At 44.3% G+C, this 27,798-nt stretch overlaps 1 protein-coding gene and 1 pseudogene across 3 annotated transcripts in view; both read left to right on the forward strand.

The window, feature by feature from the left end:
• The window catches only part of ENOPH1 (enolase-phosphatase 1), a 35,900-nt gene extending 29,842 nt beyond the window's left edge, over positions 1–6,058 (forward strand). Inside the window, exon 6 of one of the 2 annotated variants that reach the window (XM_050790168.1) lies at positions 4,966–6,058. In XM_050790168.1, the coding sequence (XP_050646125.1) occupies positions 4,966–5,105 (140 nt within the window). In that variant the 3' untranslated portion in view covers positions 5,106–6,058. The other variant, XM_050790167.1, reaches the window with a different exon arrangement.
• Positions 6,059–8,151: 2,093 nt separating this feature from the next.
• LOC126954447 (syncytin-1-like) lies at positions 8,152–26,693 on the forward strand (annotated as a pseudogene). The gene is made up of 2 exons (XR_007725607.1): positions 8,152–8,185; positions 24,864–26,693. The product of XR_007725607.1 is annotated as a syncytin-1-like (transcript).
• Positions 26,694–27,798: the final 1,105 nt, after the last annotated feature.

A 27,798-nucleotide genomic window follows, 5' to 3' on the forward strand; every position in this document is an offset into this window, starting at 1 on the left:
ATGGCTGTCTTTGTTGTTTATAGTAACAGTAGCATGTATATTATTACATTATGGGTTGAATGCACAAAACAGTGTATACCATACTTTGTTGGTAATATACATTATTTCAAGAGTAGTTTTTTTTTTAGACAGGGTTTTGCTCTGTTGCCCAGGCTGGAGTGCAGTGGTGCAATCTCAGCTCACTGCCTCCTGGGTTCGGGCAATTCTTATGACTCAGTCACCTGAGTAGCTGAGATTATAGGTGCACACCACCACCCCAGCTAATTTTTTTAATATTTTTAGTAGAGATGGGGTTTTGCCATATTGGCCAGGCTGGTCTCGAACTCCTAACCTCAAGTGATCCTCCTGCCTCCGCCTCCCAAAGTGCTAGGATCACAGGTGTGAGCCACCACGCCTGGCCTTCAAGAGTAGTTTTGATCAAATGGAAAACATACTCGAGCATCTACCTAAGAATGTGAGTCCTCTAGAGAATTACAGAAGGAGAAAGTAGTGAATGAGGAAACAAGCAGGTGAAAGGTAAAGAGTGCTGGAGGAAGGTGGCCTCTGCAATTTTTACTGAAAAGCCCCTGGTTGGTGAGGCTTTCCCCTGGCTCCAACTTGTGATTGCGCATTTATTCTCCTTAGAGTGTTAGTGCATTACCTACTGAGCCTACTTTTGGTGGGTTTATAATTTCCCTTGCATTTGAGGGCAGCTCCACATACTTGTGTTTCTTCCATTCTGCGATGGGTTGCAAGTTTCTCCGGGCCTGAAATCATACCTTCTGTTTACCCCCAAAGCAGGGCTTTGTGTACTGTGCAGCTGCTCTTGGCAAACTGTGTCTGTGACAGGAGGCTGGGGAAGGGGATTAGGGAAAAGGAACAGAGGAGAGGAGAGGAGGAGGATGCTCTTTTGCTTAGTCAACTCCACATGACTCCTGGGGCCTCCTGGTAGCAGCTTCAGCAGTCTGTAAGCAAGAGTCCTCTCTCCAGCCCTCCCTATCTGTTACTATAGAACTAATGTCACTCCTGAGGTTTTCAGAGCTAGGACCCAAAGGAAAATCCAGGCTCTGGTAAAGGTGCCTTACCTGAGGTAGTGTGTTTGAACTGTTCTTTCTCTTCTGCTGACCCTTGAGCTTTTGGTTTATTGAGATAGGCAAGAGTTGTAGGTATATATGCAGATACTAATTTGCTAAGCGGTTTTAAAAAAAATTAATCAGCATAGGTCATCTAATATCTAAAAAAGTTTTAATAACTTTTTCTAGAGAAATAGAGGCAGAGCAGGCTTAATTTTACCTGACATACAATAGACATTCAGTCATTATTAATGTCTTTGTTAAATTTCAGTCCTTGGTTAATCTAGACTGGAATTTTATTTTATTTTTATTTATTTATTTATTTATTTATTTATTTATTTATTTATTTTGAGATGGAGTCTGGCTCTGTCATCCAGGCTGGAGTGCAGTGGCCAAATCTCAGCTCACTGCAAGCTCCGCCTCCCGGGTTTACGCCATTCTCCTGCCTCAGCCTCCCGAGTAGCTGGGACTACAGGCGCCCGCCACCTCGCCTGGCTAGTTTTTTGTATTTTTTAGTGGAGACGGGGTTTCACCATGTTAGCCAGGATGGTCTCGATCTCCTGACCTTGTGATTCGCCCGTCTCGGCCACCCAAAGTGCTGGGATTACAGGCTTGAGCCACCGCGCCCGGCCTTATTTATTTTTATTTTTATTTATTTTTTGAGACAGAGTCTTGCTCTGTTACCCAGGCTGGCGTGCAGTGGCACAATCTCGGCTCACTGCAACCTCTGCTTCCCAGGTTCAAGCGATTCTCCTGCCTCAGCCTCCCGAGTAGCTGGGATTACAGGCACATACCACCACGCCCTGCTAATTTTTGTATTTTTAGTAGAGACGAGGTTTTGCCATGTTGGCCAGGCTGGTCTCAAACTCCTGACCTCAGGTGATCTACCCACCTCAGTCTCCCAAAGTGCTGGGATTACAGGCGTGAGCCATCACACTTGGCCTGGAATTTTAAATCTGGATGTTAATTGACAAGATTTGAAAACTCAAAAGATTTGGCAGGGATCAGCCCATGTCCTGTGTGTCCAAGCATTTCTACAAACTCTCAGCTCATTTTTTTCTACTTTCTGGAAAGCTTTATATTTACATATCTGATTGCACTGGAGGAGAGACTGACAGATGCACAGACACAATGCTTCAAGGGTCACTGTATAATGACTAGGTAGCCAGGCCATGTGAAATGTACTGTCAATGAGCATTAGCCTTAGCAACAACCATTTCACCTGGCCTCTACTTTGAACTCTCTGTAAATGTTTGCCTATCATTTTTCTGTATAGAAACCTTTTCCTGATTTGAAACTTCACTATACCCTTGTGATTTTGAGGGACTTAGAGTGGTAGGGTCGGGGGTCATTACTATCAATGAAGGGTAGGTATGTGTTATCAATTCCTGTGAAGAATGAGAATTTGAAAACCTTTTACTACGTTTTGCTTCTTATGAAAAGGAAATAGGCCTTGTTCTGGTGAGTTTAGCTGATTTAATCTGTGAATTGTTTTTCTTTAACCATTCAGGCTGTTGGAGATAAAAGTCTGTAGTTTTGTTTATATTTAATTTCCCTAGCACTTTGGATAGTAAATTTCTGCAGGCTTAGAATTAAGGGTCTGCTTTGTGGCGAGTGCTCTGCTCAGAGCCAGCCAATTCTGGGATTAAATGCACAGTTCAATTTGTGATCCCCGGACCTTTGCTATCTCCATATTAAGAATTACAACCCCTGTCCTTAGACCACTTACAGTTTCTTCATATTCTTGTAGCCACTTAGTTTTTGTATTTGGGATCACATAGTAAGTCTATAATTTCAGATCTTCTCACTTAAGCCTTTTCCTCAGTTGTAGTTGTAGAAATTATTCCTAATTTTGGAGAATAGAAATAATCCCTAAATTGGCTTCAAAATGAAATTGGCTCCCTTTGATTCTCTGTAAGGCAGTTTTATTCCTGCCCTTTGTCTTCTGCTGGCCCCATACATGCTTAGGCAGTGGGGCCAGAACTTGGGTCATTGGCAGATGGGATGAGGCAGGGAGCTGTCTGCCTGCTCGCTCTTTTCTCTCTCTCTGGTCCTGTTTTGGTACCACATGCCTTCCACTGCTCAGGCAGAATGAAAAACTAAGTTAATATCCCAAATAATGGCTGGGCGCGGTGGCTCACGCCTGTAATCCTGGTACTTTGGGAGGCCAAGGCAAATGGATCATTTGAGGTCATGAGTTCAAGAACAGCCTGGCCAACATGGTGAAACCTTGTGTCTACTAAAATACAAAAATTAGCCAGGGGGTAGTGATACACGCCTGTAATCCAAGCTACTCGGTTGGGGGCTGAGGCAGGAGACTCACTTGAGCCTGGGAGGCAGAGGTTGGGATGAGCGGAGACCATGCCACTGCACTCTAGCCTGGGCGACAGAGAGAGACCCTGTCTGAAAAAATAAAATAAAAATAAAATCCCAAATAATACCCAAGTATGAAAATGTATCTCAGTATTATAATAGTAGAGCAAATAGATGCTTAGGGATAAAACTTGCCCTGTGGTGAATTAGATAAGAAGCCTGAATATGGAACAGCCACTCGTAGTGTCAAGTCCCACGTGGATTGTGATGGCTCAACTTGGTCAAATTCCCGGGTTGCCAGTCACGATGAAAACTTTGCTCAGGGCAGTCAGGCTAGGAAGTAGGGGTGAGTGGAAGCTAGCTGCCTTTCTCCAGTGGCATCTGCAGAGGTGGGCTGAAGAAGGCATTCCCACTCAGAGAGGGGAGTCTTGAATACTGTTGGCTCTGGGAAGGTGACAGGCCCTTTCATAGGCAGAACAGAAAATAGGCACTTGAGGTGGGTGGGTGGGTGGAAGAGACAGCTCAGCCCCAGTGTGTCTCCTGGGAACTTCTTAACTCTCTCAGCATGACTGCCCTGCAGTTAATCTATTCAGGTGCTGTGACTCTTCTCCAAAGGCTGAGAAACTATTGGGGATTACTCTTATACCAAATCTAAACTCCACAGGATGTATTCCAGATTTCTCACCAGTTTTGTTCTATCTGTCCTAGTAAGCGCCATCTCTCTTATCACAGTCCAGTATCCTGTTTCCCACTCTAACTTGCTCCGTTCTAGGCTGGGAGCATGATATATTTAGGGTCTGGAGGTAAGAGCAGATATCTTGGGCTGATTAGACCATAGGATTCCATTTGTCCCATTATCTTCTTTGTGTTTTTATTTTTTTGATACAGGGTCTCTGACACCCGGGCTGGAGTACAGTATTGCGATCTCGGCTCGCTGCAGCCTTGACCTCCTGGTCTCAAGCAATCCTCCCACCTCAGCACTCCTGAGTAGCTGGAACTACAGGCACACACCACCACGCCCAGCTAATTTTTCTATTTTTCTGTTTTTGTAGAGAGAGAGTTTCGCCATGTTGCCCAAGCTGGTCTTGAACTCCTGGACTCAAGTCTGGCGTTCAAGTGAACTCCTGGGTCCACCTGCCTAGGCCTCCCAAAGTACTGGGATTATAGGTGTGAGCCACTGTGCCCAGCCCCATATCATTTTAATTGGTATTACCAACAGCCTGTCCTTTGGGAAATAGCTCAGTTCTCGGTATGGGCTGATGGGAGGAAGTGGAGGAAAGGTGTAGGACAGAACATGGCTCCATCCTTCTGCATTCATAAGTACTTAATAAAGCTCAGAAGTGTAGGATACACTGCCATTCTCTTCTGTCAAGTACAGTTACGTATTTTTAAAATTTTTATTATGGAAAAATTAAAACATATATAAAAGAGATAATAATATAGTCAACCCCAGGATTCCCACCTTTTAACTTCAACAGTTATCAAATCAGGGCCAAATTCATTTCTTCCATCCCCACATCCCCCTGCTGGCTTTGATGCAAATCTCAGACATCATTTTTTGGTGTTTCTGACACACACACACATCCTTTGATTTTCACAGAGGCCAGTGCTGCTGAGGAAGCAGATGTGCACGTAGCTGTGGTGGTGAGACCAGGCAACGCAGGATTAACAGATGACGAGAAGACTTACTACAGCCTCATCACATCCTTCAGCGAACTATACCTGCCTTCCTCAACCTAGAGAAGGGTTGCTAAGGCAGACCGCACTGTTCCCAGAGTTGTCCCTGTAGTGTCTAGGTTTATTCTAATGGTCAAAGTAACTTACTTAAAAAACATACATGTACACATAATATGCAAGTATGTATATATGTGTATGCTCAAATTAACTTCCACAGGTACATAAGTGAAAGAAGTCTCAGTTCAGTGAACACAAAACTTATTTAAGGATGTTTTATATGTAGAAATTGTTTGAAATCATACTCTAACCCTTAGTGAGGGCAAAGTGTAGTTGATAGAAGAAATTGCTGAAAACCAATCTAACGTGCTATGTTTATCAAGTCATGTACTAAAATGGAAAGCTAGTTTTGAGAGATTATTCAGAAGCCTTGTTATTTTAAAAATGAAATATTTCAAAGACTTATTTCTAATAATAATTCATTGCCCCTGTTTGTGATTTAGAAGATTATAACAGCTGTATTTCATATTTGCATCCTTATATATATCAAAGACCAAGGTATTTCCTTCTGCTCCAAAAGATGAAAATTGGGAAAGAAAACTCACTTGAGTCTTGATCAAACAAGTGTCTTTTAAGAAGAAACTTGGTAATCATTGTGGCACCCACAGCAAGCTGTTGCCTTACCAGTGAAAAAGGTGCACTGATGTAACAGCTAAAACAGAGTTGTGTTCTTAATAGAACAGTTCTAATCCTGCCGGGTGTTATCATTATATATTTTATAGTTACCTTTCTAACTACTTAGCACCGTTTGAGAATATGTTAATTGCTATTTACTATTTAAAAAGTTTTACTGAAATCAGTCCATAAGATTAAGATGAGCTCTAATACGTAAGATTTTCCTCTGGAATGGATGTGAGAAATGTAAATTTTCTAACAGCAGTATTTATCCTGGTTTAATTCTAATAGGATGTCTGTTAATTTCATGTTGTGATTAATAAAAGCATTTTCTTCTTCACTCAGTTTTATATAGGTTCCTGAACTCTATCCACATGCTGCCATAGCAAAAGAGAAACTGAAAAACAAGAATATTTAGCTCTTACCTTAATTGTGTATGATGTGTGTGTTTTAATGGAGTGCCAGTGGCAATTCATTGGTTATTATTTGAGTTATGTATACATATAAGGTTACTATTCCATTTGGATAGTAAGCATTCAGGATATGAGTGGAGTTCCTTACATTTTTGAGAATCTTAACTTTGAGGTCTATAAGGTAATGCTTGAAGGAGGGAGTTAACTTTCCTAACTAATCAAGAAAAACTCATGAATCCTGGAGGAGTAATTTTAAAAATGCTTTGAATAAGGAAAAAGAAGTCTTAGAACTATGAGAGGACAGGGGATATAAAATATTTTATGTTAATAATTTTGATCTAGTAGCCAATTAAGAAATCTAGGGATTATGAAAATATATGAGTAAAAAAGAAAGGAAATGAGTTTAGGTAAATCTTAGAAATGGGAATAATTTGTAAATGATGATGAAACCACAAATGGTAATAAAAGGATGAACTTGATACCTTTTTTGGAAAGCTCATAGGCAGATGGCAGAAAGGGGTATATCTTGATACTTAAGGAGTAATTGGAAAAGGAAGAAATGAGAGAAGATTAGGCACTGGGATCTAGATTAGAAAGGAATTGAATAACACGGAAGGCACACAGCATCTAGCCAGCAGAGGATTGAGGTGGAGAGGCATTTTACCACCTATGTACACTGAGTAAGGAGGACAGAAAATAAATAGATTTCAGGAATGAAGAGAAAGTTGAAATACCAGATTTATTTTGCAAAGTAATGGAAAACTAGTTGAGTGGAATCGTTTTTAGATCCTGAGAAACCCATTCACAAATGATGGAGAAAGGTCTTAGGAAGAATTTGAAAGATAAAGTAGATTGGCAAGAGAGGAAAAATAGCTATTTAAGAATGTAAGTAGTGATACACAATGTACACATGTACTGAAACACCACCGTGTACCCCATAAATATGCACAGTTGTTATGTGTCATTAAAAAACTTTTTTTTTTAAATGTGGATAGTAAGCTAGAAGGTGAATTCAGATGAATTCATAGTCCTTATGAGGGAAAGGAAGGAAAAAAACCTCTGGAATTTCTAAAAAGAGGACAAGGGCACTAAATTTTCTCAGCCTCTTATTTGCAGAGAATACGGGGGACAAAGGCCTCTTAAAGTTGTGACTCTTTTTATTCCTGTTTATTAATCCAGATGTGCTTCTGTTGTTCTCTTTCCTACAGTGGCACTGATTTCCAATCTTGGATCAAAGCCCAGGTTGGTTTTTTAGAAGAGAAGCCTTTGACCGAAGATTCTCTAATCTTATCAACATATTCTGGAGTAGCAGGACTTCCTTTTGGTCTTCTGGAAAGCTGGTTTTCGTTGCTACGCAGAACATCAAATGTATAGTTGCACAAGGAAAGGTGTAGTTGCACAAGGCTTCTTGCCAGGGCAGATGCACGGCAGCCTTTCCCCAGCAGGTGGTGCTGTTTCTCCAGACTTGATATCAAGTATGAGGCTCCACCCACCCCCTCCCAGCTGCTCGCCAAGTACAGCAGATGGAGCTGAGAGAGAAAACTATATTTTGTTTATCCTTACAAGCCAAAAGTATGATGTTGCAAGAGTTGGAGTAATTTGGGAAAAATGGCAGTATTCCTGAATGAAATCCAACTATCTAATATTCCTCTTCCTCAATAAAAAATTAGTGATTTTTAGATAGTCCCTTTTTCCAGCGGCAGTGTTAAAAAGGGATCGTTTTCAGGGTTTTTTTTATTCCCCTGAGTACAAAGTTGAGTATAATATATTCAAAAAGTTTGTTATCCTACCACCTGTGCACAGATGGCAAAGTGATATTATCCTCAACCTAATATTTAAGAATGTGGAGTTTTTACTAAGACACTTGGAGTAACTAACAGAAGTAAAATTTCTACCTTACAAATTTAACCCAAATTTAATCCTTAAATATTTATTAAGCATTTACCTTGCATCCCAGATCTGCTGTGAGGGAACAGAGTTCCTCCCTTCTCCCATTGTGCATAGATTCTTGGAAAAGAGAGACAATGGTGACTAATGACAAGAAAAGATTAGATACTAGTAAGTGCTCTGCAGAGAATATAGGGTAGAATAACTTGTGGGGGATGATGAGAAGGTGACATCTAATCTAAATGACATAGAAGACATGTAAGAAACTGGGAGAACTGATGTCCCGTGCAGATGGAACACCACAGCACAGATCTAGGGCAAAGCTTGGTCTGCTTCAGGAATTGAGAGCCCACTGGCTGGATATCATCAGAGAAGTGGGCTGAAGCCCGATGATAGGGCTTTGTACTCCAGTAAGAAGTTTGAATTGTATTCTAAGTGTGGTAAGAAGCTACTGGAGGATTTTGAGCAGAAGATAACCTGAGTGATTTACATATTTAAGGAATTCTGTATGGAATGGAGAGTGGTTTATAGGTGAGCATGAGTGGATGCAGGAAGAATGAGTTAGGTATATCAGAGTTGAGTGTTGCAGGCAAAAATCACAAGGAGTTAGGTGTATACAACATCAGTGGAAGAACTGGCAGAAGAGTCAGGGCAACTACCACTGGTCTGTGGAGTTAGAGGACACCTCAAGTGGTTAGCTCAGGAAGCCTGCTACCATTGCCACTGCAGCTCATGCCCACGACGCTGGCCAGACTCTGGAATGCCAGGTCCCATTGTTGCAACCTCTCCACACAGAACAGTTCCATCTCTGACCTTGCTTACCAGCAGCAATAGCAATAGGAAGATTGCCTCTTTCTTGCTTCTCTTGACAAACTTTATGCTAGGGCATTTAATTGACAATGTCTAATTCTGACCCCAAACTACATGTAAGGGTGTCTGGGAAGTGCTTTTAATTTTCCAACTTCTGGGTGAGTGCGGTGGCTCATGCCTGTAATCCCAGCACTTTGAGAGGCTGAGGTGGGCAGATCACTTGAGATCAGGAGTTCAAGACCAGCCTGGCCAACATGGCAAAACCCCATCTCTACCAAAAACACAAAAAATTAGCTGGGCATGGTGGTGGGCGCCTGCAATCCTAGCTACTCAGGAGACTGAGGTGGGAGAATTGCTTGTACACAGGAGGTATAGGCTGCAATGAGCTGAGCTGAGATTGTGCCACTGCACTCCAGCCTGGGTGACAGAGTGAGACCCTGCCTCAAAAATAATAATAATAATAATTTTCCAACTTTTCCAATTAGGGGGTAAAGTTGGCACTTGAGAGAGTCAATCTGCTGGGTCTAAGAAGGCTGTTGTAATGAAGGTAAGGGATGGTGGTGGCTTGCCTTAGGGTGGTAATAGCAGAAATAGAAGTGGAAACATTCAAAATAGGGTTTAGACATGACAGTGACCACTTATTGATTGATTGGATTTAAAAGTGTAACTCTTACATTTTTAGCTTAAGCAACTGGTTAGATGATACTACAGGAAAAATAGCGGTGCTGCTGATATAACGTAAAGCCGATGTAGATACTGATGTCAACATGACCGAAGAGCAGTTGGATATAATCTAGAGTTCAGAATGCTGGCCTGGCTGGAGATCAGATTTGAGAGTTCACTGGCATAGAGATGCTATTAAAAGCCATGGGATGGGGTCGCTTAGGAAGCGTCTGTTGATAGAGAAGAGAGCCTAAACAGTCCATAGGCTCCAACTCTAGAGGTCAAGCCAAGCAAAGAAGCCAGCAAAGGAGATGGGAAAGTACTGAGCATTGAGGAAGGAGAACCAGGAGAGTGGCAGGGGAGTCCATTGAAGGGGGAACTCCTCAAATTTATCAATTGCTGCTAAGAATTCAGTTGAGAATAGCAGTGGCCCTTGAGTTATTCAAGTGCAGTCTAAGTGGAGTGGTGGGAACAGAAGTAAGATTAAGTTGAGGAGGTGAGGAGGGCCTATGAGTTCTAGCTAAAAATTTATCCATTTTGTTGATCTTTTTAAAGAAGAACATTTGGTTTTGTTGATTCTCTGTTTTGTTTATTTCCACTGGAATTGTATTTCCTTCTGCTTGCTTTGGGTTTAGTTTGCATTTCTTTTTCTAGTTCCTTAATGTGGAAACTGACGTAATTGTTTTGCGAGTTTTTTTTTTTTTTCTTTTTTTGAGACGGAATCTCGCTCTGTTGCCCAGGCTGGATTGCAGTAGCTCAATCTCAGCTCACTGCAACCTCCGCCTCCTAGGTTCAAGCGATTCTCCTGCCTCAGCCTCCCAAGTAGCTGGAACTACAGGCACCTGTCACCAGGCCTGGCTAATTTTTGTATTTTTAGTAGAGACAGGGTTTTGCCATGTTGGCCAGGCTGGTCTTGAACTCCCGATCTCAAGTGATCAGCTTGCCTCGGCCTCCCAAAGTGCTGGGATTACAGGCGTGAGCCACTGTGCCCAGCCATTTTCTTTTTTTTTTTTAATGTAGGCATTTACAGCTCTACATTTCCCTCTGAGCATTATTTTCACTGTATCCCATAGGTTGAGGTATGTTGTGTTTTTGTTTTCATGTGTCTCAGTATATTTTCTAATTTCCCTTGTGATTTCTTCCTTCACCCGTTGGTGGTTTAAGTGTTTAATTTCCACATATTTGTGAATTTTCCAAATTTCCTTCTGTTACTGATTTCTAATATCATTCCCCTATACTTGGAGACCATACTTTGTATGATTTTGATCTTTTAAAATTTAACAAGACTTTTCGTGGCCTAACACATAGTTTATTCTGGAGAATATTCTTTGTGCACTGGAGAAGAATTTGAATTCTGCTGTTGTTGGGTGGAGTGTTCTGTGTGTGTATCTATTAGGTCTAGTTGGTTTATAGTGTTTGAATCTTCTGTTTCCTTGTTTATATTCTGTCCAGTTACTCTATTATTGAATGTGAAGTATTGAACGCGCCCTCTCTTATTGTTAAATTGTCTATTCTTTTCTTCAATTCTCTTTAGCTTCATCTATTTTGCTGCCCTATTGTAAGGTGTATATATGTTTATAATTGTTATAGCTTCTTGCTAGCTTCTTTAATATTATAATGTCCTTTGTCTCTTGTAATGGTTTTTGTCTTAAAGTCTATTTTGTCTGGTATAACTGTAGCCACTTCACCCTCTGTTTACATGGAATATCTTTTTTTTTTGGAGACAGGGTCTCACTCCGTGGCCCCAGGCTGGAGTGTGGTGGCAAGATCATAGCTTACTGCTTTAATCTCCCAGGCTCAAGCGAGCCTCCCACCTTAGCCTCCTGAGTAGCTGGGACCACAGGTGTGTGACCTCGCACCTAGCCAATTTTTGTATTTTTGTAGAGATGAGGTCTCACTCTATTGCCCCGGCTGGTCTCGAACTCCTGGGTTCAAGCTATCTGCCTGCCTTGGTCTCCCAAAGTGTTGGGATTACAGCCCAGCCGAATTTCTTTTACCATCCTCTATTTATTTCTGTCCTGAATCCAAAATGTGTCTTTTGTAGATAGTATGTAGTGGATTATGTTTTAATTCATGATGCCAGCTTCCGCCTTTGAATTGAAGAGGTTAAAGCATTGACATATAATTACTGACAAGCACTTAATTCTGCCATTTTGGCCGGGCGCGGTGGCTCAAGCCTGTAATCCCAGCACTTTGGGAGGCCGAGACGGGTGGATCACGAGGTCAGGAGATCGAGACCATCCTGGCTAACCCGGTGAAACCCCGTCTCTATTAAGAAATACAAAAAACTAGCCGGGCGAGGTGGCGGGCGCCTGTAGTCCCAGCTACTCGGGAGGCTGAGGCCGGAGAATGGCGTAAACCCGGGAGGCGGAGCTTGCAGTGAGCTGAGATCCGGCCACTGCACTCCAGCCTGGGTGACAGAGCGAGACTCCGTCTCAAAAAAAAAAAAAAAAAAAAAAAAAAAAATTCTGCCATTTTGCTATTTGATTTCTATATTTTGTGTATCTTTTTGGTTCCTCACTTCTTCCATTGCTGCCATTTTCTGTGTTAACTAGATATTTTCTAGCATACTACTTTAATTTCCTTGTCATTTCTTTTTTGAGACGGAGTCTCGCTCTGTCACCCAGGCTGGAGGAGAGTGGCACAATCTCGGCTCACCGCAACCTCCACCTCCCAGGTTCAGGCAAGTCTCGTGCTTCAGCCTCCCAAGTAGCTGGGGCTACAGGTGTGCACCACCACACCTGACTAATTTTTGTATAATTTTAGTAGAGACAGGGTTTTGCCATCTTGGCCAGGCTGGTCTTGAACTCCTGACCTCAGGTGGTCTGCCTGCCTCGGCCTCGGAGTGCTGGGATTACAGGCGTGAGCTACCATGTGCAGCACTGTCATCTTTTTTAATATATATTTTTGAGTTATTTCTTAAGTGATTTCCCCTGAGGGTACAATTAACATATATTTATAACATTCTAGTTCTGATTAATACCACCCTAGTTTTTGTGTTTGTTTGTTTGTTTGTTTTGAGACGGAATCTCACTCTGTCCCCCAGGCTGGAGCACAGTGGCATGATCTCAGCTCACTGCAGCCTCTGCCTCCCGGGTTCGGGCGATTCTTGCGCCTCAATCTCCCTAGTAGCTGGGATTACAGGCAAGAGCCACCGTGCCTGGCCAGTACCACTTTAGTTTGAACAGTATACAAAACTTTGCTGCCACATAACTCCATTCCCAACAATTTATGTTGTTATTGTCACAAATTACACATGTATATATTGTGTACCCATAACATAGATTTATTACTATTGCTTTATACAGTTGTATTTTAAATCAGATAGGAGAAAAAGGAGTAGCAAACAACAAATACATTTATACTGTCTTTTAATATTTAACTATTGTATTAGTTTCCTAGGGCTGCAAAGTACTACAAATTGAGTGGCTTAAAGCAACAGAAACTTACCCTCCCTAAGTTCTAGATGCTAGAAGTCTGAAATCAAGGTGTTGGCAGAGTTAGTGTCCTATGGAGGGACTAAGCGAGAATCTGTTGCATTCCACCTAGCTTCTGGTGACAGCTGACAATCCATGCCATTGCTTGGGTCATAAATGCATGACTCCAATTTCTACTTCTGTCTTCACATGGCATTTTTTCCTGTGTGTCTATGTCTTCACAAAGCTATCTTATGAGCACACCAATCATATTAGAGGAAGGGCCTACCCTAATCCAGTGTGATCTCAACTAACTAAATCTGCAATGATTCTATTTCCAAATAAGGTTGCATTCTGATATACTGGGAATTAGGATGCAGCATATCTTTGTGGTGGAGGGGACATATTTCAACCCATAACACCAAGAATGTCAGAGCTTTTCAAAGCCCTTGTTCACCAAAGCATCACTAGCCTTTTCTGTTAAGTGTTTTGGTGAGACTGCTGTTTGCTCCACCTGTTATCCATTGTTCCAGGGTTGTGATTAATACATTTGCCTTTAACTGTTTTTATCAAAGGACCCTGGTAGCTGCCTCAGAACTGGCAGAGTTCCAAGTTAGGCAAGATAATGGTAAGCCCATTCAGCTAGGGAGCCACCAGATAAGTTGCTGTGGACTTAATTGTGTTCCCACAAATTCATATATTGAGGCCCTAGCTAAGCCCCAATGTGACTATATTCGGAGATAAGGCCTTTGGGAGGCAATTAAGATTAAATGAGGTCATAAGGATGGGCCCTAATCCAATGGATTGGTGGCCTTATAAAAGGAGGAGACACCAGAGAACTCTCCACCATGTGAGGACACACTGAGAAGGTGACATCTACAAGCCAGAAAGAGCCTTCACTAAAAGCCAAATCTGCCAGAACCTTGATCATGGACTTTTAGCTTCCAGAACTGTGAGAAAATAACACTTCTGTCGTTTAAGCCACCCAGTCTGTAGCACTTTGTTATAGCAGCCCAAGCAGACAAACGCACAGCTCAAAACGAATGACCACAGTTCTTTGTGAATGAAATCCATTATTCAGCTCCTTCTGGCATTCTTACCTGTACTAGAAACCTGGGCTTTTACCTTCAAGGCCATCATCACTGAGCACATCAGTGGGGAGGTAGAAGGAGGGTAACTTAAAACACCACAGAGCTTCCTGAGCTTTTGCTGAGATTCAGGTAGTTTTGTAATTACCCAGTTGAGTTCTTCTTGCCCACTGCCCAGAAAAGCTAATGCACTAAGAGCAGCAGGAGTGTTGCAGCAAATAATTTCATTATGACAGGACCCACCAAGCCGATGGACAGGAAATAATTCTCAAATCCACCTCCCTGAGAATTTGGGGACTAAGGTTTTTCAAGGACAGTTTGGTGGGCAGGAGGCTAGGGAATGAGTAACGCTGATGGGTTGGGTCAAGGATGAAATCATAGGGGGTCGATATTGTCTTTTGCTGAGCTGATATCTGGGTGCAACTGTTTTTTTTGTTTGTTTGTTTTTTGTTTGTTTTTTTTTTTTTTGAGACGGGGTCTCGCTCTGCCACCCAGGCTGGAGTGCAGTGGCCAGATCTCAGCTCACTGCAAGCTCCGCCTCCCGGGTTCACGCCATTCTCCTGCCTCAGCCTCCCGAGTAGCTGGGACTACAGGCGCCCGCCACCTCGCCCGGCTAGTTTTTTGTATTTTTTAGTAGAGACGGGGTTTCACCGGGTTAGCCAGGATGGTCTCGATCTCCTGACCTTGTGATCCACCCGTCTCGGCCTCCCAAAGTGCTGGGATTACAGGCTTGAGCCACCGCGCCCGGCCCTGGGTGCAACTTTTTTGATTGGGTGGTGCCAGTTGGTCCATACAGAATTCAAATCTGAAAAATATCTCAAACATCAGTCTTAGGTTTTACAACAGTGATGTTATCCACAGGGGCATTTGGGGAAGTTACAAATCTTGTGACCAGTGGCTATGTGACTTCTGAGTAGTAAAGAGTTTTTAAAAGGCAAGTTATAAAACAACTGGTTAGAGTTTATGCCTACATCTTAGCAGAAGACACAATGGCTGATTAGAGTTTGTGCCTACGTCTTAGCAGAATTCAGGGCCCTATCACACTTCTAAGCTTGTGGCCTTTGATTAGTTTTACAAAGGCAGTTTTGGTCCTCAGCAAGGAGAGGGTTAGTTATGAGATGGAACTATTTTCATCTTTGTTTTAAAATTAAACTATAAATTTGTAGGCCAGGCACGGTGGCTCGCACCTGTAATCCCAGCACTTTGGGAGGCGGAGGTGGGAGGATCACTCAAGACCAGGAGTTCAAGACCAGCCTGAGCAACATGATGAAACCCTGTCTACCAAAACAAAACAAAAATTAGCCGGGCATGGTGGTTATGTGCCTGTAGTCCCAGCTATGCAGGAGGCTGAGACAGCAGGATTGTTTGAGGTTGGGAGGTCAAAGCTGCAGTGAGCCATGAGTGTGTCACTGCACTCCAGCCTGGGTGACGGAGTGAAACCCTGTCTCAAAAAATAAAAATAGAAGTAAATACTAAATTCCTCCTATCGTTAGCCTGGAATGACCAAAGACAGCTTGTGAGGTTAGAAGGAAGATGGGGTCAGTTATGTTAGATTTCCCTCACTGTCATAATTTTTGCAAAAGTAGTTTCAGACTTTCTTGATTAAGTCCTCCTGGTTGCTGTAAGCTTTTGCTTAGGTTCTAGAATTCTGAAAAAGTTGATTCTGGCAGTTTTTATCAGTTTATTTGTTGCTTTTTTGGAATGACTTTTGATGTTCCTTATTCTTCCATTTTCACAGATGTCACACCACATGCTCTTCTTACAATGTGACTTTGACACTCCTCTAACCAAGAAGTGGGGCCTATGTTCCATTCCATGAGTCTGGGTAGGACTTTTGACGGCTCCAACCAAAAAAGGACAACAGAGGCCATGCTTTGTAACTTTCTAAGCTAGGTTATGATACAGCTTCTAGCTGACTCACTTTTTTCAAGAGCTGGGTTAGACAATTGCTCTGGGGAAGTCAGCTACTATGCTGTGAGAAGCCCAGATTCACCCATATGGAGAAGAACTAAGGCCTCTACCTGACAGCCAGCCTTGACCTGCAGACACAAGAATAGGCTGACCTTCAGATGCTTCCAGCTTCCAGCCTTCAGGCTCTGGGGTAAAGACCCCAGACTTCAGAGAAAAGCTGTCCCTGCTGTGCCCTCTCTGAATTCCTGACCCACAGAATCTATGAGTGTAATAAATGGTGGCTTTATGCCACTACATTTTGTGATAATCTGTTTGGCAGCCAACATAAATCGAATAGTACTAAGCAGTGGACAGGCTTTTTCATCCCTTTCAGCACAGCGAGGCTTTTAAAATGCCTGTGCTGGGGTATGCAGTTAGGAACATCAAGATTGTCTCATCATTCTCTCCCTCTCTCCTTCCAAATGGTGGCATCTCTTATCTTCCTACATTTTGCAAGTGTCCCCATCTTCCCAGTCATGCAGGCTTGAACCTTCAGAATGTCTCTGACGCTTTCTTCCCCTTCACCCTCCTCCACAGGCAGCAAGTCACACCTGCTGTCTTTTGCACAGTGTCTCTCAAATGCGTTTTCTTCCCATTCCCAGCAGCCTGTGCTTGAAGCTCCAGTGGTTATTCCTACACAATAAAATGCCACAATAGAAAAAGACTGCCAATAATAGACATAGTGCTTTCAGCTTTATACTAGAAAAGGGTACTGCTTAAAACCTTCCAAGGGCAAGTAATGATAATGTTTATGGATATGATAAGGAAATCAAATGTACTTTGAGAAAGCTGTCTCCTAGGACAATGCAAAAAGCAAATCACCAGCTAGTCTCTATCTGGAGTACTTCTAGTCACTGAACCCACTTGTTCCTGTGTCTGGTCAAAGCCCTTTCCCCCCAGTGCTCTTAATTATTCCTGGCTACAAATCTAAATATGGTTTACAAAAATCTACTCATCTTAGATGTTATTCTAATATTGACTGGTAAATAAATCCCTTAGTTCTGCTTTATACAGAAATATTCATTGAATACCTTACATCTTTTCTTTATTCTGGCCCAGATAGCATTTGTGGGTAGAGTAGTTGTTGTTGTTGAGATGGAGTCTCCCTCTGTCACCCAGGCTGGAGCACAGTGGCACGATCTCGGCTCACCACAACCTCCACCTCCTGAGCTCAAGCCATTCTCCTGCCTCAGCCTCCTGAGTAGCTGGGATTACAGGCATGCACCACCACACCCAGCTAATTTTTGTATTTTTAGTAGAGATGAGGTTTCACCACGTTGGCCAGGCTGCTCTTGAATTGCTGATCTCAAGTGATCCACCCACTTCAGCCTTTCAAAGTGTTGGGATTACAGGCATGAGCCACCGCGCCTGACCTGTGGGGAGAGTTTTTGATGAGTTAAATTTTAAAATCTGAGTATGACCTACAGAGTCAGCTCAGCCGTTTTTTTTTTTTTTTTTTTTTTTTTTTTTTTTTTTTGAGACAGGGTCTCACTTTTTCACCCAGGCTGGAGTGCAGTGGCACAATCTTGACTCACTGCAACCTTGACCTCCCACGCTCAAGCAATCCTCCTGCCTCAGCTTCCCAAGTAGCTGGGACTACAGGTGCACACCACCATACCCAGCTAATTTTTTTTTGTATTTTGATAGAGAGGGGGCCTTGCCATGTTGCCCAGGCTGGTCTCAAATTCTTGGGCTTGAATGATCCTCCTGCCTCGGCCTCCCAAAGTGCTGGTATTACAGGCATGAGCTACTGTGCCCAGTAGTTTCTTGTCTTAAAAACATGAAACACATTTAATTTTCTCGAGTAAGGACTTAGTTATCCTTAATATTTTATTTTGAAGCTACATGAGAGGCAATCAGGTACTAACACAGAGTTTGCATAAGGATATTTCAAGTCTTATTTAGAATTTGGGTATTTAACATGTACTATTTGCTGCAGACATCATAAAAAATAACTATAATTAAGTGGGTGCAGTGGCTCATGCCTGTAATCCCAGCACTTTGGGAGGCCAAGGCGGGCAGACCACGAGGTCAGGAGATCGATACCATCCTGGCTAACAGAGCGAGACCCTGTCTCAAAAAAAACAAAAACAAACTATAATCTAGAACTTCCTCGAGACCTAGAAAGCTGTTTGATGGGACTAGCACAAGGACAATTGTATCCTCCAAAATTGATTACAATAGTACTGTTTCTCTTTTTTTTTTTTTTTTTGAGACAGAGTCTCGCTCTGTCGCCCAGGCTGGAGTGCAGTGGTGCGATCTTGGCTCACTGCAAGCTCCACCTCCTGGGTTCACGCCATTCTCCTGCCTCAGCCTCCTGGGCAGCTGGGACTACAGGTGCCTGCCACCACGCCTGGCTAATGTTTTTGTATTTTTAGTAGAGACGGGGTTTCACCGTGTTAGCCAGGATGGTCTCAATCTCCGGATCTCGTGATCTGCCCGCCTCAGCCTCCCAAAGTGCTGGGATTACAGGCGTGAGCACTGTTTCTTAAATGCCTTGAATGACTGAGCAGCTCATATCCAATAGACCAAATATTTTAAAAACTCTGGGGTTGGGGGTTGGCAGCTAACAGTCATTTATTTTAGAAATAGTAAGTACTTACCTATGTGCCAACCACTGGTTCTAAGTACTGGCTGGGTATATGGCAGACACAAATCTCTGTCCTCCTGGAGTTTATATTTTAGGAGTAGAGAGAGTCAGATAATAACAAAAATAATAAAATGTCTCAGTATTGTGGATGTTAGAATTTTAACTGATTACAGGACCATGTTTAAAAAATGCTATACCCAGGAGATCAAGGCAATAGTAAGCTAAGATGGTGCCACTGCACTGCAGCCTGGGTGAGCAAGACCCTGTTAAAAAAAAAAAAAAAAAGTGCTATAGAGCAAAATAAAACTGGAAAGAGGAATAGATTGTACAGGGGTTGAATTTTAGAGAGGTCAGGGGCCTCAGTGAGAATGTAACATTTGAGTAGGTGAACAAGGTGAGAGATTTAAATATCTAGGAGAAGATTGCCCAGGGCAGAGGTCACAGCAAAGGCACTGTATTAGTTCCTTCTCACACTGCTATAAAGAATTGCCTGAGACTGGCTAATTTATAAAGGAAAGAGGTTTAATTGACTCACAGTTCCACATGGCAGGGGTGGCCTCAGGAAACTTTCAGTCATGGCAGAAGGGGAAGCAAACACGTCCTTCTTCACATGGTGGCAGCAAGGAGAAATGCAGAGCGAAGGTGGGGAAAAGCCCTTTATAAATCCATCAGATCTCGTGAGAACTCACTGTCATGAGAATGGCATGAGAGAACCACCCCCATTGAGAGACAGGACTAGCTGGATTTCCTAGGCTGACAAAGAATCCCTAAGCCTAGCTGGGAAAGGTGACAGCATCCACCTTTAAACATAGAGCTTGCAACTTAGCTCACACCTGACCAATCAGGTAGTAAAGAGAGCTCACTGAAATGCTAATTGGTCAAAAACAGGAGGTAAAGAAATAGCCAATCATCTATCGCCTGAGAGCACAGGGGGCGGGACCATGATTGGGATATAAACCCAGGCATTTGAGCCAGCAAGGGCTACCTGCTTTGGGTCCCCTCCTGTTGTATGGGAGTTCTGTTTTCACTCTATTAAATCTTGCAACTGCACTCTCTCTGGTCCGTGTTTGTTTCGGTTCGAACTGAGCGTTTGCTTGCCATCCACAGCTGCGGATTGCTGTCTTCGCAGATGCTGTTGCTGACTTCCACCCCTCCGGATCCGGCAGGGTGTCTGCTGCACTTCTGATCCAGCGAGGTGGTGCCCATTGCTGCTCCCAATCGGGCTAGAGGCTCACCATTGTTCCTGCATGGGCTAAGTGCCCGGGGTTTATCCTAATCGAGCTGAATAGAGCTATAACACTCACCGCATGGCCTGAGATTCCATTCCTTGGGATCTGTGAGGCCAAGAACCCCAGGTCAGAGAACAAGAGGCTTGCCGCCATCTTGTAAGCAGCCCACCACCATCTTGGGAGCTCTAAGAACAAGGACCAAGGACGTGCCCCATAACATTTTGGCGACCCAGATGGTACTCTCCAAAGTGGTGAATAATATTGGGCCACTTTCACTTGCTATTCTGTTCTATCCTTCCTTAGAATCGGAGGAAAATACCAGGCACCTGTCGGCCAGTTAAAAAAACGATTAGCGTGGCTGCCGGACTTAAGACGCAGGTGTGAGGCTGTCTGGGAAAGGGCTTTCTAACAACCCCCAACCCTTTGGGGTTGAGAGCATTGGTCTGCCTGGAACCAGCTTCTGCTTTCAATTTTCCTGGGGAAGCTGAGGGCTGACTAGAGGCAGAAAGCTGTCATCCCCAAATCTCCTGGCTGCGCCAGAAGTCTCTACTCAACAGTCGCCCATGCATGCGCCCCTACCTTTCCTTCTGACCCATACCTCCAGGGTCCCGACCACGACTTTCTTGAAAGTGTAGCCCCAAAATTCTGCTTACCTCTGAATCTACTTCCTCCAATCCCTGCCTCCTAGGTACTAATACTTCAGACTTTCACTTCCTCTCCCAAGCATTAGAGCAAGTTGTGTCTCCAAAAGGTTCTAGTGAAGCTCTACCCTGTGTCCTTAGGCATCTAGGCTATGAACCCAGGGAATCTTGTCCCTGGTGCCCCTCCCAATTTAGGTATACAGCTCTCGACATGGGCAGTTATGTGAGACCCCTTCCCCCACCACCCTTGACAGGTCCTCAAGTTTGTAAATGGCTAGGAGGATTGCTCTCCCATTGTGTAGGATGCTCTCCTCCCCCAATTTCTACCCAGCTTACCCCTCTGCAATACAATCTCCAAGCCTTGGCTCCTTGGCCAGGGCCTTAGAACTGATGGCCCAGTACTTTAACAACTGGAACTAGGTCTACAACAACATAATAGATCAGGATGAAAGTGAATAGAGTAAATTAAAAGGGAGGTGCATATTCTTATAGTGGCAAATGGGGGCAACGAGTGAACGTCCTTCCGCTGTGTTCCCAAAATCTATCTACAAAGAAAAGGGAAGGAGAGAGAGAGAAAAAAAGAGGGATTCAAAGAGGGAGAGAGAGACAGAAAGTCAAAGAGGGAGAGAGAGACGGAAAGTCAAAGAGAGAAAGAAAGAGATCCCAGTAGTAGCAACTTCTTTGCTAACAAAAGAAAGTAGAAAATTAGCCTTTAGAGGAAACCTCATTGTGAGCACACCTCACAATTCAAAACTATACTAAGTCAAAAAAAAAAAAAAAAAAGCAAAAAGGGTAGCTTACTAACTCAAAAATCTTAAAGTTTAGGACTATTCTGTTAAAAAAAAAAAGATAATTTAACATTAACCACTGAAAATTCTCTTAACCCAGCAGATTTCCTAACAGTGGATTTAAATCTTAATTACCGTACAAAGGTCCGACCAGACCTAGGAGGAACCCGCTTCAGGACGGGGTGATAGATGGTTCCTCCCAGGTGATTGAGAAAAAAAAAAACAGTGGGAATTCAGTAATTGAGGGAAACTCTTGTAGAAGCAGAGTTAGGAAAATTGCCTAATAATTGGTCTGCTCAAACGTGGGAGCTGTTTGCACTCAGCCAAGCCTTAAAGTACTTACAGAATCAAAAAACTCTCAATCCTGACTCAAAAGGTTACCCACACCCACTCTGAAATGAATTTGCGTAAGAACTGTTGTTTGTGGGAATGCATCTTGATGGGGCAACTGGGTTGTTAGGAAATACTCAGGAACCCAGCCCAGCTCTAGAACTCACCCCTGAGCGCAAAGGCAATGTTGGGCTTACTCATGAAGGACCACTAGAATCACGCAGTCTGGACCCCTTTCTTTGTGGTCAAGAAAGATGGGAAAAGGGGTGCAGGACTGCTACATCAGTGAGCATAACTAATCCAATAAGCAGAAGTCCATGGGTGGTGACGCACCCTGGAAAGGAATAAGCATTAGGACCATAGAGGACACTCTAGGACTAATGCCCATCGGAAAATGGCTAGGGGTGCTGGCATCCCTATGTTCTTTTTTCAGATGGGAAACATTCCCCCCAAGGCAAAAATGCCCCTAAGATGTATTCTGGAGAATTGGGACCAATTTGACCCTCAGATGCTAAGAAAGAAGCAACTTAAATTTTTCTGCAGTACTGCCTGGCCACGATATCCTCTTCAAGGGGGAGAAACCTGGCCTCCTGAGGGAAGTATAAATTATAACACCATCTTACAGCTAGACCTCCTTTGTAGAAAAGAAGGCAAATGGAGTGAAGTGCCATATGTAGAAACTTTCTGGCCGGGCGCGGTGGCTCACGCCTGTAATCCCAGCACTTTGGGAGGCCGAGACGGGCGGATCACAAGGTCAGGAGATCGAGACCATCCTGGCTAACACTGTGAAACCCCGTCTCTACTAAAAATGCAAAAAATTAGCCGGGCGAGGCGGCGGGCGCCTGTAGTCCCAGCTACTCGGGAGGCTGAGGCAGGAGAATGGCGTGAACCCGGGAGGCGGAGCTTGCAGTGAGCCCAGATCGCGCCACTGCACTCCAGCCTGGGCGACTAAGCGAGACTCTGTCTCAAAAAAAAAAAAAAAAAAAAAAAAAAAAAAAAAAAAAAAAAAAGAAACTTTCTTTTCATTAAGAGACAACTGGCAATTATGTAAAAAGTGTGATTTATGCCCTACAGGAAGCCCTCAGAGTCTACCTCCCTACCCCAGTGTCCCCCTCCGCCCGCCCACTCCTTCCCCAACTAATAAGAACCCCCCTTCAACGCAAACGGTCCCAAAGGAGATAGACAAAGGGGTAAACAATGAACCAAAGAATGCCAATATTCCCTGATTATGTCCCCTCCAAGCGGTGGGAGGAGGAGAATTTGGCCCAGCCAGAATGCATGTACCTTTTTATTTCTCTGACTTGAAGCAAATTAAAACAGACCTAGGTAAATTCTCAGATAACCCTGATGGCTTTATTGATGTTTTACAAGGGTTAGGACTATCCTTTGATCTGACGTGGAGAGATATAATGTTACTGCTAGATCAGACACTAACCCCAAATGAGAGAAGTGCATCATAACTGCAGCCTGAGAGTTTGGTGATCTCTGGTATCTCAGTCAGGTCAATGATAGGATGACAACAGAGGAAAGAGACTGATTGCCCACAGGCCAGCAGGCAGTTTGCTGGGACACAGACTCAGAACACGGAGATTGGTGCTGCAGACATTTGTTAACTTGCATGCTAGAAGGATTAAGGAAAACTAGGAAGAAGCCTATGAATTATTCAATGATGTCCACTATAGCACAGGGAAAGGAAGAAAATCCTACTGCCTTTCTGGAGAGACTAAGGGAGGCATTGAAAAAGTATACCTCTCTGGGCCGGGCGCGGTGGCTCACGCCTGTAATCCCAGCACTTTGGGAGGCTGAGGCAGGCGGATCACGAGGTCAGAAGATTGAGATCATCCTGGCTAACACGGTGAAACCCTGTCTCTACTAAAAATACAAAAAATTAGCCAGGCGTGCTGGTGGGCGCCTGCAGTCCCAGCTACTCGGAGGCTGAGGCAGGAGAATGGCGTGTACCCGGGAGGCGGAGCTTGCAGTGAGCCAAGATCGCGCCACTGCACTCCAGCCTGGGCGACCAGCGCGATTCTGTCAAAGAAAAAGAAAAGAAAAGAAAGTATACCTCTCTGTCACCTGACTCTACTGAAGACCAACTAATCTTAAAGGATAAGTTTATCACTCAGTCAGCTGCAGACATTAGAAAAAAACTTCAAAAGTGCACCTTAGGCCCAGAGCAAAACTTAGAAACCCTATTGAACTTGGCAACCTTGGGTTTTTATAATAGAATGAGGAGGAGCAGGTGGAACGGGACAAACCAGATTAAAAAAAAAAAAATAGACTTTGGAGGCTCGGAAAAAGGAAAAGTTGGGCAAATCGAATGCCTAAGAAGGCTTGCTTCCAGTGCGGTCTACAAGGACACTTTAAAAAAGACTGTCCAGATAGAAATAAGCCGCCCCCTCGTCCATGCCCCTTATGTCAGGGGAATCACTGGAAGGCCCACTGCCCAAGGGGATGAAGGTCCTCTGGATCAGAAACTACTAACCAGATGATACAGCAGCAGGACTGAGGTTGCCCGGGACAAGTGCCAGCCCATGCCATCACCCTCACAGAGCCCCGGGTATGCCTGACCATTGAGGGCCAAGAAGTTACCTGTCTCCTGGACACTGGTGTGGCCTTCTCAGTCTTACTCTCCTGTCCTGGACAACTGTCCTCCAGATCTGTAACTATCCGAGGGGTCCTAGGACCGCCAGTCACTAGATACTTCTCCCAGCCACTAAGTTGTGACTGAGGAACTTTACTCTTTTCACATGCTTTTTCTCTTTTTTTTTTGAGACAGAGTCTTGTTCTGTCGCCCAGGCTGGAGTGCAGTGCTGCGATCTCAGCTCACTGCAACCTCCGCCTCCCGGGTTCACGCCATTCTCCTGCCTCAGCCTCCGAGTAGCTGGGACTACAGATGCCCGCCACCACGCCAGGCTAATTTTTTGTATTTCTAGTAGAGACGGGGTTTCACCATGTTGGCCAGGAAGGTCTCAATCTCCTGACCTCGTGATCCACCCACCTCAGCCTCTCAAAGTGCTGGGATTAGAGGCTTGAGCCACCGCACCCGCCTCTTTTCACATGCTTTTCTAATTATGCCTGAAAGCCCCACTCCCTTGTTAGGGAGAGACATTCAAGCAAAAGCAGGGACCATTATATACCTGAACGTAGGAGAAGGAACATCCGTTTGATGTCCCCTGCTTGAGGAAGGAATTAATCCTGAAGTCTGGGCAACAGAAGGGCAATATGGACGAGCAAAGAATGCCTGTCCTGTTCAAGTTAAACTAAAGGATTCCGCCTCCTTTCCCTACCAAAGGCAGTACCCCCTTAGACCCGAGGCCCAACAAGGACTCCAAAAGATTGTTAAGGACCTCTTGTTTCCAATCTGGAGATAACCCATACCTCAAACCTCACCTGTGTAAATGTTAGCAATACTACAGACACAACTCCCAATGCATCAGGTGGGCAACTCCTCCCACACGAATAGTCTGCCTACCCTCAGGAATATTTTTTGTCTGTGGTACCTCAGCCTATCGTTTAAATGACTCTTCAGAATCTATGTGCTTCCTCTCATTCTTAGTGCCCCCATGACCATCTACACTGAACAAGATTTATACCATCATGTCCTACCTAAGCCCCACAACAAAAGAGTACCCATTCTTCCTTTTGTTACCGGAGCGGGAGTGCTAGGCAGAGTAGGTACTGGCATTGGCGGTATCACAGCCTCTACTCAGTTCTACTATAAACCATCTCAAGAACTAAATGGTGACATGGAACAGGTTGCCGACTCACTTGTCACCTTGCAAGAACAACCTAACTTCCCAGCAGCAGTAGTCCTTCAAAATCTCGAAGCGCTTTAGACTTGCTAACCGCCAAAAGAGGGGTTGGAGCCTGTTTATTTTTAGGGGAAGAATGGTGTTATTATGTTAATCAATCCGGAATCCTCAGGGAGAAAGTTAAAGAAATTCGAGATTGAACACAACGTAGAGCAGAGGAGCTTCAAAACACCGGACCCTGGGACCTCCTCAGTCAATGGATGTCCTGGATTTTCACCTTCTTCGGACCACTAGCAGCTATAATATTGTTACTTCTGTTTGGACCCTGCATCTTTAACCTCCTTGTTAAGTTTGTCTCTTCCAGAATCGAAGCTGTAAAGCTACAAATGTTTCTTCAAATGGAGCCCCAGATGCAGTCCATGACTAAAATCTACTGCAGACCCTTGGACCAGCCTGCTAGCCCATGCTCCAATGTTGATGACATCGAAGGCACCCCTCCTGAGGAAATCTCAAGTGCACGACCCCTACTATGCCCCAATTCAGCAGGAAGCAGTTACAGTGGTGGTCAGCCAACCTCCCCAACAGCACTTGGGTTTTCCTGTTGAAAGGAGGGACTGAGAGACGGGACTAGTTGGATTTCCTAGGCCAACTAAGAATCCCTAAGCCTAGCTGGGAAGGTGACAGCATCCACCTTTAAACACAGGGATTGCAACTTAGCTCACACCCAACAAATCAGGTAGTAAAGAGAGCTCACTAAAATACTAATTAGACAAAAACAGGAGGTAAAGAAATAGCCAATCATCTATCGCCTGAGAGCACAGGGGGAGGGACAATGATCGGGATATAAACCCAAGCATTTGAGCCCTCAACGGCTACCCGCTGTGGGTCCCCTCCCGTCGTATGGGAGCTCTGTTTTCACTGTATTACATCTTGCAACTGCACACTCTCTGGTCCGTGTTTGTTCCCATTTGAACTGAGCTTTTGCTCGCCGTCCGCCACTGCTGATTGCTGTCGTTGCAGACACCACCACTAAATTCCACCCCTCCGGATCCCGCAGGGTGTCCCCTGCACTTCTGATCCTGTGAGGCGGTGCCCATTGCTGCTCCCAATTGGGCTGGAGGCTCGCCATTGTTCCTGCGTGGGCTAAGTGCCTGGGGTTCGTCCTAATCGAGCTGAATAGAGCTGTAACACTCACCGTAAGGTCCAAGATTCCATTCCTTGGAATCCGTGAAGCCAAGAACCCCAGGTCAGAGAACAAGAGGCTTGCTGTCATTTTGGAAGCTGCCCGCCACCATCTTTGGAACTTTAAGAACGAGGACCCTCAGTAACACCATGATTCAATTACCTCCCACTGGGTCCCTCCCATGACACATGGGGGTTATGGGAACTACAGTTCAAGATGAGATTTGGGTGGGAACACAGCCAGACCACATCAGGCCCTGTGGCCACAGCATGCCTGACTGTTGGAAGAACACAAGGAGGCAGAGGGACTGAAACAGAGAGAAGGAAAGGTGTAAAGGCAGACCTTGTTAGGCCTTGTAGAGCATTTTAATGATTGGGGTTTTTACTCTGAGTACAATGAGTTCTGAGTGCCGAGTGATGAGTGCTGGAGGGTTTTAAGCAGAGGAGAGATGATGATCTAAGCTTTTTTTTTTTTTTTGAGACAGGGTCTCACTCTGTTGCCCAGGCTACAGTGCAGTGGCACAATCTTGGCTCCCTGCAGCCTTGACCTTCCAGGCTCAGGTGATCTTACCTCCTCAGCCTCCTGGGTAGCTGGGACTACAGGTGTGTGCCACCATGCCTGGCTAATTTTTTGGTAGAGACAGGGTATCACCATGTTGCCCAGGCTGGTCTTGAACTTCTGGGCTCAAGCGATCCTCCCTCCTAAGCCTCCCAAAGTGCTGGGATTACAGGCATGAGCCACGTCAGGCCTAATTTAGCTTTGAGAGAGATCATTTTGACTTCTGTATTGAGGACACACCTTAGCAAATGATAGAAGAAGAGAGACTAATTTTTATACGTTATTATAAAAATCCAGGAGAGATAGCAGTGGTTTGGACTAGATAGTGGCAGTGGATGAATTCTAGTATACTTTGAAGGCAGAGCAGAGAGGATTTGGGGTGTGCAAGAGAGAAGACATGAGGATTGTTCCAAAGTTTCAGTGTAAGCAACTGAAAGATGGGTTGTCTCTAACTTGGGTGGGAGGAATGCTTTTAAAGAGATTAGATCAGAATGTGTTAAACTTGGGATGCCTTTCAAGTGAGGATGCTGTAAGGGTAGTTGAAGACACAGGCCTATGGTACTGAGGATAGAGGTCTGGCCTGGAGAACTTGGGAAACGTCAGCCCATGGCAATATTTAAAACTGGAATACTGGGTGAGGTCACTCAGAGACTGAGTGTGGGTAGGAAAGACGAGTTGCCAGGACGGAGCCATGGGGTACTCCAGTGTTGGGATGGCAGGGAGAATGTGGCCCAGCAGAGGACGCTGGGTGGAGAGGGAAGCAGGAGGCAAATTAAAAAGGCACAA

This window comes from Macaca thibetana, chromosome 5 (genome assembly GCF_024542745.1).
Source record: "Macaca thibetana thibetana isolate TM-01 chromosome 5, ASM2454274v1, whole genome shotgun sequence".
NCBI classification, from domain to species: domain Eukaryota; kingdom Metazoa; phylum Chordata; class Mammalia; order Primates; family Cercopithecidae; genus Macaca; species Macaca thibetana.